Below are 12817 nucleotides of genomic sequence, written 5' to 3' on the forward strand. Positions count from 1 at the left end.
TGTCCCCACTGGGGCTCACAGTCTATATTCTCTATCAGGAGTGTGGGAGGAAACTCATACAAACTCCTTGCAGATGTTGTTGTTGGTGGGATTTGAACTCAGGACCCCAGCGCTTAAAAGCAAATAGTGTTAATCACTGAGCCACCCATGAATATAGCAGTGCAAATCATAACGTGGGCTAATTATGGTTTATCTTGTGGGTATAAATGTCTTTGGTAGAATTACCTTTTTAATTGTGTGGTTAGTATCTTAATAGATAATTTCACCCATAACCTACAGATGTATACACTGCCGTTCGTTAGCATCATCCATGGATCATCAGCTATCCATACAGTAAACTAGTAGTAATAGTGACTTCATGTAGAAATTTCATGATTGCATCTAAGGTGTCTTTGACTTTTTTTTTTTTCTGCACCGTTTTGATCAGTCTAAAGAGCTCCAGATCAAGAAGCAGTTCCAGGACACTTGCAAGATTCAGACGCGGCAGTATAAAGCTTTGCGGAATCACCTTTTGGAGACCACACCAAAGAATGAACATAAAGCCGTTCTCAAGCGACTGAAAGAAGAGCAAACCCGTAAACTGGCAATACTAGCTGAGCAGTATGACCACAGCATTAATGAGATGTTATCTACACAAGCAGTAAGTCATCTGAAATGTACTCACTACAGTCAGATGGAAGGGTATGTGCACACCAGACTTATCTGCTGCAGAACTCCCACCGTAGAAAATACTCGTCAGCTACACTCTCAGAATTTATTTGCAATTTTAGTGCAGGTTTGAGTTGACATGCTGCATAACATCTTTTCCACAATTCTGGTACTGTAATACCAAGTGAACTGTTCACAATCCACTGAAAAGGATACCTAATTCAGAAAAATATAACAGAAAACGACATAATTACCAATACCTGGTAACAATATATAATGCAGAATGGTGGAGGCAACACAGTTGCAAAATATTGATGAACAGCCACTCACCTATAATCCAGCGGGGAGCGTTGCTTTGTATCATAAATTTTTCACTCATAAAATACAGGAGGAGTTTTGCAGTTTACCCACCCTATGTGCGCAGCTGACGTATCTCCTCTTTGTCCGTTCTCAGGTGTGGGGAACAGTGGTGTGGCTGCCTCTGCTAGTGTAACCCTTCATCATTGGGGGACACAGGAACCCTTTATGAACTTTTTTTATCTTCTTGTTAGCGCTATTGGACAAATTAGATCATGTATGTGACGCACTTTCTCTTACTGTACAGATGATACAAGGTGATTCAAGCATGTGTATATAGGAGCACATTTTTGTGTCGCTTTTATCCCATTATCTGATCGCTTCTGCATTTGATTAAAGAATTCTTCTCCTTTTCTGTCTTCAGGAGCGCTCTGCTCCCCATCCTTCCAGCTCCCTGCTTGCTGTGGGGTTGTGGTGGTAGGTGCACTCCTGATAACTTACAGTTCTGACCAGAGGGTGGGGCGCTCTCTTGGGCACGGGTGGGGTGCTCTCTTGGGCATGTGTGGGGCGCTCTCCTTTGCTGCAGATCCAGCAAATAACTTGCAAGCGCTGCACTCTTTGCCTTGGAGACTGGCCACCATTGATGGACTGCAGAGGTGGTGATAAGCTAGGGAGCAAGCAGTAAACTAAAACATTATAAGTCCCTCTATTCTTGAGACCAGAGAGGATTTTTAATAACCTGTAAGTTGCAAAGTTGCTTGTTTTTACAAGCACTTTGTAATTTTACCCATTTTAAGAGGAGGAGACAATCCCTTTTAAGGGCACCGGTAGAACTCGTATTTACTAGCTGTGTCCCTTCATTTACCAAACTTTCATGTTGCCAAGTTTACCAGTAAAGGAGACAAAACACACTACTACTATATCAGACTAATTCTAGGTGTAGCACAAGTATTTGTCTTCCTGTGGTCACGGACCCTGACGGTCCTCTCTAGATTTGCGGGTTACTTAGCTCAGTTTGCCTATGTGTATGGCATTGCTATGCCCATATATATATATATATATTAGTGGTTTTCCTTCCCGTATTGCACAGATGTGATGTGAATTATATAATTTACCTTTTCTTGCAGCTACGCCTGGATGAGGCTCAGGAAGCAGAGTGCCAGGTTCTGAAGTTGCAGCTGCAGCAAGAACTGGAGCTACTAAATGCTTATCAGAGTAAGATTAAGATGCAAGCCGAGGCCCAACATGATCGAGAGTTACGTGAACTGGAACAAAGGGTTTCCCTCCGTAGAGCCCTTCTCGAGCAGAAAGTAAGTCCTTTAAAGATACTGACCTTTGTAAAACCTTTGCTGTACTAAAGCAATAAGTAAGTTTTTTGTTTTTTTTTCATTGTGAAACCCATACCCCCTCCCCCCCAAAAAACAAACAAACAATGTAACTTATTTTAAGGCCAAGTTCACAGGTTGCAGATTTGTGTGCATAAAATCTGCAGTGTAATATAATACAGCTAAGAAGAAAAGATTCATCAACTTGCCTCCTAACAATTACGGATATTTTCTGTGCTTTTAAGTTGAGCTGCTTTGTAGACTTAAAAATCCGCTACATGTTGATTCTTTGTGGGAATTCAATCCTAATGTAATTATGTGTAAAATCTGCACAAAATTTTCATGTAATGCGCCAGATTCTTCTACTCATACACTGCGGAAAAAAAATCTGCAACGAATATGCAATGTGTGAACTTAGCCTGAGACCAAAATACTTCCCACATGTCGGGATTTTGGCCAGCCTTTTGCATCATTATGTCTTATCCAATACCAAGAAATGCAACCTACAGAAAGAAAAACGAATGGAAAGATTTCTTCTTGTATTGAACTTGCGCAGAGTCTTGGCTTACATGCGCTGATGATAATACTGACTAGAATACCGCTGTTATTTGGGCTTTAAGCTCTTGTCAGACTGTAGTCCGGCTTCTGCCATGACAGCGGGCGATCCAGGAGCTATTTTTCAACAATTTCTAGCAGATCATGGCAGACACCCTTGACAATGATGTGGTAAATTGGGGTTTGTGTGAGGTTTTGGTAACATTTCACACTGCACTATACTTGTGCTCAATAATACTAAAAGAAGAACATGGGAAACCCTCACCACAAGTGTGAATATTGCCATGCAGGGCTTTATAAAACACCATCTCTGATAACGTCACCGCGCATAGACCTGTAAAATGGCTTATCCAAGCCTCAATAGGTTTTACTGCCTACATGATAGAAGGAAGAAGGTTCCTGTTGCAGATTGTTGTCTCACAGATTCAGACTATTGTGGTGGATGAATTTCTCAGTATTCTGCTACATTCACACATCAGTGTGTTACGTCCTAGTGTTGTTCGATTTTGTTTCTTGGACAGCACACTGACCCGTAGAGTTTTTCACTGAGCATTCACACATCAGATTTAAATACTGGTCCATATCGCTGGTCCTTTAGACTCTGAGCATGTCCTATTTTCATCCAGTTTTGTGGCTCAGACTCTGCTATTAAAGTCTACAGTGACCTGTATAAAATTGATAAAATATGGAAGACCGACTTTGTACTGAGTTTCATCTGTTTCTAACTGATCTTTTAAGAGTCAATGGTTCAGACAGTCTACCTGCTTCAGTGAAAAAAAAAAAGAATGAGAAAATTTTTTATAAAACTAGGATGACACTTGAGAAAAAAATCGTTCCGATTCTCTCATATAGAAACGCACGGATGTGTGACTGTAGTCTTGTTTGCATTATGCAATGTTATCATTTTTCTGAACAATTGATACTTTTTATGTCTTGGTTGATCTTTAAAGTGTCTTTGTGCTAACTCTACATATTTTTTTTATAAAACTACGTCAAATTAATATTTTATTCTTCTATTTCAGATAGAAGAGGAAATGCTGGCTCTTCAGAATGAGAGAACAGAGCGAATACGGAGTCTTTTGGAACGCCAAGCTCGGGAAATCGAAGCTTTTGACTCTGAAAGCATGAGGCTAGGGTTTAGTAACATGATACTTTCTAATCTCTCCCCCGAGGCGTTCAGCCACAGCTACCCGGGAGCTTCTGGCTGGTCCCACAATCCCACTGGAGGCCCTGGACCTCATTGGGGACACCCCATGGGAGGCCCACCACAAGCCTGGGGACACCCAATGCAAGGTGGGCCCCAACCATGGGGTCATCCATCAGGGTCTGTAGGTGTCTCACGTGGCAGTACAATGGGGGTCCGCAACAGCCCCCAGGCTCTGAGGCGGACAGCTTCTGGGGGACGGACAGAGCAGGGAATGAGCAGGAGCACAAGTGTTACTTCACAGATATCCAATGGTTCACACATGTCTTATACATAACTGCAAGAAAAAAAAACTAAACGGCCATTCCTTTTGATCATTCAACACAAACTGCCTACAGATGTCCTCACAGCAGCTTTCTCAATGGTACTGAGCAGCTGCCAAAATAAGGCTTCCTACACATGCTGTATTTTAATCCGTTTGTACAGGGTTACTTATGTGTGTAATCTGCAGTATGATTGCATTGGCTGCTGGGGTTTTTTTTTTTTTAATCAGGGAATTGTTTGACGGAAAGGAAAAGCAAAGTAAAGCATGTGGGTTGTACTGAAAGTGGACATAGTTTTACCTCCCAGACTACGTAGAGTCTACATGGGCACTTGGAGCATTCCCTGGCTCTCCGCAGTCATCACTACACTCCGGTTGGGCTTCTCCCACTGAAGAGATAAGTGAATCCTCCTCTCTGGAGTCAGTGATCCTATCCTATCCTATAAGATTACAAGGAGCATAGCAGTTACTACTTTTAGGTTTCCTTAACATTTCCTTTTTTTTTTTTTTTTTTTTTTTTTTTAAATAAAGTGTCAAATTAGTATTTAACTAGGCCAAATTTTTTTTTAATCTGTCGCTGCTTCTAGGATATTTTTTAATCTGATTTTTACAGCACTAGCTTACTGATGGCATATCCATTCTTCTGCAGAGACTTGCGCTCTTTCCATCATTCACATTCTGCTACATCGCACTGGTCTCATACTTCTTTGTACTGTATATCGTAAAGTGCAGTCAGTCCGGTTTGCTGTGATATGGCACTTATGCCCGCAGACTAATAGTTTCTGCCTGTAGTTAGGGGCTGCTATGTCATGCTTGGTATAATAACGTCAGCAATGTTTGCTGGTAGTTTACTAAGCATTTTTTGGTGGCGGTGGTCCTCGAATAGGTGTCAAAGTATCATCATAATTGCACGTTCTAAGAAGCCTGAGACCCGGTGTAGCAGAACACGTTGCATATCCTGCTGTGGCCACAGTAGTATTTTTTATTACCTTATGCCATAGATATATCAGACATACTTCTGAGGAGCGACATCTGTGCTGCCATTTTAGCAGCCATGGTGCCATGCCTCCTGTACAGCTGTATGGGAGCCAAGTGTGTGTTCTTTTTTTTTTTTTCATATTGAATTCTGTTTAATTTTATCTATTCAAGTGCTATCATTTGTGGCAGTGGTATAGATGTAGTCCTGCTGATCTTTGGGGGTATGTAGGAGCATAAGGTGGCCATACACAGTATCTGATGACTCTCTTCTTATGGCAGATTTTGAGAGAAAAGGATCAAGCATGTTGTATTTCAATATGCCCAATCATTCTTTTTTTTATTTTTATGTTCACAGTCCGTCAGCAGATTGTCCGGCAGCAGCTTATTGAGAACACTTGCACGCTATGCTGAGTGGTGCTATGTATTGGGAGGAATAGCAGTCGGCCAAATCGCTTTCGGAAGTGTATGGCCACCTTTAGGTAGATAGTACAGAAAGTGTAAAGAGGTTCGGTGTGTAGATAAGGTATGTTAGATGGGCTATGAGAGGTCGAGCATGTAACATGTGTTTTCCTTTAGTTAGGGCCTGATCACCAAGATGTGTTCCCGGTCCATGTACCTTTCTTTTTCTTGCAACAAAATTAAATCCCCAAAAATGACTGACCTGAAACCCTGTAGTGTGAACAAGCCCTTGTCCCGGGTCCCGGTCTGATGTTTCTTGATATAATTCTACTTTTACATGTTGCACTGAAGTATATTAGCTTCTCCATGTTCCTTTTACTAGCCGGATGTAGGTGATATCAAGGTTCAGAATGTTTTGTTCTACTAAAATTTAATGTCAACTTTTTTTGTTTCCTGATTCTCACCACATAAAACCCAAGCATTTGCCACACGATAAGTCATTTTAATACTAAGGATCTAATTTGTTATATTGGGAAAATGGAGTTCATATTGCTCATGTGCAAAGCGAAATATTGACTGTTCTCTCCTGATGAGCTTTTTATTAAATCCTTACATTCTCTGTGAAATGGCAATGCTAAATCATCTTTTTGCATAATTGTGACTTGCCATTTCTCTGTTACTCATGAAAATGTTTAAATGACAAAACTATTAATATTACCCTTATTAATAGGGCTCCCATACACAGTGTGACATGGTACACGTCAGTGAGCTCTGGTATGCTCCATGACTAGTGAAATGGTAACACACAGCCAAGCTGATCCCATGTCAAGTGGAAAACATGGAGATCTAAGGGGAAAGTGTTACCGTGTAATCTTTTTTGCAGGTATTTACTAAAGCAGACAGGTTCTCTTTAAAGGGATTCTCTGGGAATAAAAAACATCAATAAAGAAAATATCACTAAATAAGTTCCTAAATATTTTTAATCAGTATCTGACACTTGTTTTGTGCAGGGAGCAAATCGCTATAGTACCTGACAATGATAGACATCACCTTGTTACAATGGCAAAAACCAGTCCTAAAATATTAGGACCGGTGCTTGTGAGCATGTGCAGTAGGAAGCTCCGCTGCTGTGACCTGAAGACAACTTATACCATGCATGGTCGCCTGTCTCCAGGTCACAGCAGCGGAGCTTCCTACTGCACATGCTCACAAGCACCTGTCCAATTAACATACGAAGAGACGTCTCTGTGTAACAACATAGCGGACATTTTCATGTACTAAAGTGTTTTGCTAATTTAAAGGTATTAGGAATGCATTGCTATTTTCTTTAGTCTTTTTCAATTCCTGGAGAATAGGGAGGAAATTATTATTTTTTTTTTTTTTAGAAGCCAGATTTTTTAAATTCCATGCCCAAAAAAATACTCTACAGAAAACTTGTTTCAGTGTAATCTATTTTTTTTTATTATTATTTTTGAATCCTATTTTATTAATTATTAAAGAATTTGCTGCAATTTATCCTGGACAGTTGGACTTTTCATCTGGAGCGCTTGTGACACTTGTGAGGGAAATGACCTTCTCAAAACACTGTTTTAGCTGAAAGTCTAGGTCTTTGTACTTTAGACCTTTAACGTTAACATAGTAAATATTTACAGGCTAGAAATTCGGAGAGCTGGAGTAAGCTAGTTACTGTGTACTATAGATGTGTGAGCCTTGTACAAGGATAAATTACCCATCACACGGGTTCTCCGTACTGGGGTGGAGGTGACAAGAAAGGTCTCCTTACAATCCAGACCAGCAACCTTAGGGGTCATTATAAATGCCTTGTCACTATAGACATTTCCTTCCCATCCTGCTTTTGATCATTTAAAGGACAATCTTTAACAATTCATGTTCTCTTTTTTTTGGCAAGATGATGGGGGTACCGGCTGTCGGCCACCACCAATCTACATGTTCTCTGCTGACTCCTCATAATTGGAATACCCCTTTTAGTATAAAGCAAATTCTGAACTTTTGTTTTTTTTTAAACTCTTTGCACTACATTTTTTTATCAAACATTAATAACTTATTTCAATAGCTTTTGTTTGTTGGCAGGCCTTTGTGTAGATCCAGCAATAACACTAAATGATCTGATCAGCTCACTTAAAAATAATTGGAATCATTATGTAGCCATGTATCCTTTTGGAGAATTCTTATTTAAATAGCTCCTCTCACCCTAAATTCCCCCTTCGGTGTACACCTGACATCCGGACTCTGTGCTAGTCATGATCAGAGAACCTTTCTAGCAAAAAGCAAGACCTTTTCAAAGAACCAGTAACGCAACATTTATAACTGGGTTTGTGGGTAGATTTGGAAGTGATTTGGTTGCAAAATAATTTTCAAATAATCGGAGAAGATGGGGCACTGCCTGTTAGATCCTGGTTTCTCAGAGCTTGCCAGGTTCACACATTGATCGTAACGGACAACGATAAAATAATGCTTATAGCCAACTGTAGACTTGGATATGTTCCAAAATTATTTCTAAATTAAGGTTTAATCCAAATCAATTATTTTAGTTAAAATAATGCAAACTATTGCTGCCAGGACAGGAATATTGGGGAGGATCGGAACATCTCAGAATAAATAGCATGTAAACCTAATGATTAGCCGGGCTGGTGTGATGTCATGTGTGCATCAGTCCTGCTAATCAAAAATAAAAAGACCTTTGAATGGCAGGATGTAAGGAGAGTCGGAGGCCCTCCCGTCAAGCGGTCATAGATTACTGACCTGGCTGATGGACCAGAGTCTTGCAAATTGATTCCCCCATCTCTAGTGAGGGCCTTTAATGATCTTGACTCAAACCACCTCAACCTCCTGGACAGTTTACATTTTTGCACATTGAGATTAAATACCGTTAGTGTTTTGGACACTGAGTACTTTGGTTTGATAGTCCATTATGAGCTGAACACTTGGGAGCACACTGGTCCCAAGAGCAAGAGTATCCAGCCCCTCTCCATTAAACACTATGAAACAAATTAGAAACCTGAGTCAATGGGAATAGTAATCTAAATAGGTGCATGTCATTACAAAGTGTAGAGGCAATGTCACACTGGTGATTACATGGCTTGCAGGGCACTGCTTTACCCACAGGGTAGTTGGCTCATTCCCTTCATACAACATTATTAATGCGAACATATTAATCTAATCTTGCCCCTTTCTTACCCTACGCATATTTTCCCAGATTAGCAGTTTGTTTTATAAATTGTACATTTATTAGGTTTTTACTTTTGTGTTTATTTTAAGGCTTTCACAATGTTTTAGTTATTTCAGTTTAGCAAGAAATTACCAAAAAACTCACCATCTTTTTTTTTTTTTTAATTCTTATTTTAGCGTCCCCTCCAAACTGTTTGTGCCTTCGACAAAATCTCATGTCTTAGAAAGGCATATAAAAAAACACAGAATTTAAGAAATCGTAATGTTGTACATTTTCATTGTCTTAAACTTTTAGCTGCCAAACAGTATTAGGTTGAATTACCACGGGCCGTTCTTTTACATCATAGACTAATCTGCTGGCTGTCGATTTCACCCAATAAAAAAGCAGATGTGTCCATGTTGTAAGATTATGGCCCGTGTGAATCCACAGACAGATGATTAGATAGTTACACAAAGGGTTTTTATGTATTCGATTTCTTGCTCCGAATTAGCTCTTTAGTTTGTAATTTTTATGTTTTTACTTTGCTTTTTTGATTTGCTGCGGTTTATTGACCAGGAGTGTGCTTGGCAACAAGCTTTATTACATCAAACACTCTGGGGGAAAAATATGTATCCTCTATAGGTCAATAAAGGGGTTGTCCAGTTCCCTCAAAAATACTGTCACGGCTGAGGGTTAGAGTAAGATAAAGAAGGGGGCTGGCTTAGCTATTGCAATAAGCAGTCAGCCAGCTCCCTTTATATAAGGCACTGACGATGCCTTTCTGTGTTGAGCACAGAGCCAAAAATGGAGCTGACAACCCCAGAATCAAGGCTGACCGATGAAAATAATAGTTAAAAAACTTGCTAAGATACTTTTTTTTGTGTGTGTGTTCTGAACACACCTAAAGGTAATTTTCCAGAAGTGGACAACTGAAGGAAAATGCCATTTTGGAGTATACTTGTGCCATGTGTGCTGAATGTTTTAGCAATTCTGCCATACGCTGGCATTGCTAATATTGAAACATTCATAGAGCACATAATCAATCAATATCTAGGTCGGGAACAAGAATACAGCATCGTCGTGTCCCTCCCACCCCCCAAATATATAAATCAAAAAGACTAAATATAGTGAGGAAGTGGATTACTCCAAATGTAATCTACAAGAAAGACCAACAGAGTAGCCATAAACCACCAGTAAGGTCAAAACCTAGTTTATTGAAAAATATATATTTATTGTAACAATTGCCATTATATGCATATGGGTCTATCAAGGAGAAAAAAATAGGGAGCATCAAAATCCAATGTACAATACAACACTCAGCAAATAAACACCCATTGAAATAGTATAAGCCGAACACTTAGCATTATAGAAGCCAAGTTAACATGACCAATAGGTGAAATGGAGTATAGTAATTAAAGATAGTGTTTCTTACCCATGATGAGGGAGGATAAAATGAGCCTACCGTGCTGCCCCAGATTTCTTATAAGATTTCTTAGGTGACACTTCCCATTGAGAAAGCTTATACACGAAATGCGCGTCGGGACACAGTGCTAGCCTCATTTTGTCCTCCCTCATCATGGGTAAGAAACACTATCTTTAATTACTATACTTCTATAATGCTATGTATTTAGCTTATACTGTTTCAATGGGTGTTTTTTTTGCTGAGTGTTGCATTGTATATTGGGCTTTGATGCTCCTTATTTCTTTACTTCTTTGATAGACCCATGTGCATATGTTTAAACCTTACTAGTGGTTTATGGCTACTCTGTTAGCCTTTCTTGTAGTACATTATAAAATGCTGTTTGGAGCAGGATGATTGACTTTACGTCAGTGCTGTGAAAGGTTAACATCTCCTGTGATCTGACCATAGAACTGGGGTCAAGGAGGAAACCTGCATTGCAGCCTGTCCGTGGTCAGAAAAGGACAATGGGTGCAGGATTTTGGAAATTCAGAAGTGAAGGTCCTCTTCCTACTCTGGTTCTACAATGACCATTTTGCCTTATGATTGTGCTTTAGAGAATTGCGAATATTTGTACATGTGATGCTTGTATATTCAAACTTGAGTTTCCTTGTACAATATATTGGTTGTCGGGGAATTTTCAGAATTTTTATTTGCGTTTCCCAGTAAAGAAAATTTTGATAAAAACTACTTGTATGGATTTTACCTCTTCCATTGAAGAACCTCTTTTGGAGTGTTAAAAGGAAATTGAGCTACAAAAATGATTTCCCTAGTAATTATGGTCCTCATTGTAGAGATGATCCTCTGTGTGAACCTGGATCTTGGTGCTTCCTTCTAGATTGTGGACTCTTTTTTTTTTTGCACGAGAGTTGTGTAATTATATCAATATTAGTTAAACTGATTGTGCGGCTGTCACGCTGTTGTGTAGTCACCGCTGCTTTTCTTTTTGGCTCGTTGGAGCAGCGTTTATCGGCATAGATGAAGGAAGATTGGATTGTGAATCTTATGCTGTGCACATCCTGTCATTGGAAACCACAATGAGAAATCCCACTGTAGAGTGTAGAAAGAAATCATGTGCCAACCGCCAAAATAAGTCCTCCCACCATACGGCATTGCTACCTTTGATAGATGATGTGCCAATTTAGATCCAGCCCGTGCTTCAGAATGTGTTTTTGGTTGGAGGGGTGATTAGATTGTATGCAGTTTTTGTGTGACTTGGCTTGTTGATGATGATAATGCACTTTTTAATTCTCTAATATGACAGCAGGTGGTACTTACATTCAAAACTAGGAACCAAGCCATGTGTGAAAATGTGGACGTCTTTCTTTAATTCAGTTAGACACCGTTGTATGTGTTGGAGTGCGCACATGTGAATGTTTGTGAAGCAAATTGAGAAACATTCCCGTTCTCTTGATGCCATTCTGCACTTGCCAACCTCGTACGGGCAGTCAAGTTTATTGCAAGACCAGTCTTAAGTAATCCGTTCTCGTGGGATACATACTGCTCACTTCTATCTTGTTCCTTTTCATCTAGCTGCCATTTATGTATGATTATAAATATTTGCACTCCTCATGAAATACCATTCCTAGTGCATCTTATCTGAAAATTACTTTTAAATTGTTCAATTCCGCTCTTATTCCTCCTGGAAATGTATGATTAAATGGAAAACAATAGTTACCGGTGCTCTTGTCAATGAGAAATTGTCCCTACAAAGACTGACACTGTCAGAACTGATTGTAAGGTATCAATATGTAGGACAAATTCCAGGAGGAATTAAAGAGGGACATTGTAATTAAGAAAAAAAAGGCGCTCCAGTTTTATTTAATAGGAAATACAAGTGACCACTCCTTTTTAATACCTACACTTAAGGCTGTGTGTCCATCATCCGGAGCCGCCTCGTGCTTATGCAGTGTCAAACCCGCAGCGGCCAGCTGTTACAGCATAGTAGATGGGATTTGTAGAATTCCCATGTCCACTATGCGTCTGCAGCTCACCCACGGAAACTGACATGCGGTGCGTCTTTCCACACCGCAGCATGTCCATTTCTCTTGCGGATCCGCATGCGGGCTTTCCCGATAGACCAAACCTCTATGAGGAAAGTCCGCATGTGGAAAGAAAAAAAAAATGACCGCCGCTCATTTGCGTAAAAAATGAGCGGAAGCCGCAGGCAGCTCTTTCGCAGCGTCTGGGCCGCAGGCCTGGACGCATCGTGGGCACTCGCCCTTAAGGGGTATTCCCATCTCCAAGATCCCATCCCAATATGTAGTAGGTGTAATAATTAGCAAATGCCTCCAATTAGAAATGTAGTTCTTCTGATTCGCTATGTCGCTTACCCCATGTGCAGACATTGCAGTAGCATAGATTTCTATGGTTACGACCACTCATAGTGACAGTTATTTAACTAGTTGCTAGTAGTCTTAACCATGGATACCGAAGCTACTGCAATGCCTTGGACATGGGGTAAGCGACATAACTTATCTGGGGAACTATATTATATTACTAATTGGAAGTATTTGCTAAT

The 12817-nt window shown here is 40.0% G+C and overlaps 1 protein-coding gene across 2 annotated transcripts in view; it reads left to right on the forward strand.

The window, feature by feature from the left end:
• Positions 1–8261, forward strand: part of TAOK1 (TAO kinase 1) — an 89101-nt gene extending 80840 nt beyond the window's left edge. For both annotated transcript variants that reach the window (XM_073667939.1, XM_073667940.1), the window contains exons 19-21: positions 428–640; positions 2073–2255; positions 3848–8261. In XM_073667939.1, coding sequence (XP_073524040.1) covers positions 428–640; positions 2073–2255; positions 3848–4306 — 855 coding nt within the window. In that variant the 3' untranslated portion in view covers positions 4307–8261. The remainder of the gene's footprint in view (positions 1–427; positions 641–2072; positions 2256–3847) is intronic.
• The last annotated feature ends 4556 nt before the right edge of the window (positions 8262–12817 follow it).

The sequence above is a fragment of the Phyllobates terribilis genome, unplaced genomic scaffold, assembly GCF_046119375.1.
Source record: "Phyllobates terribilis strain yellow unplaced genomic scaffold, ASM4611937v1 Scaffold_2__4_contigs__length_985480577, whole genome shotgun sequence".
Lineage (NCBI taxonomy): Eukaryota > Metazoa > Chordata > Amphibia > Anura > Dendrobatidae > Phyllobates > Phyllobates terribilis.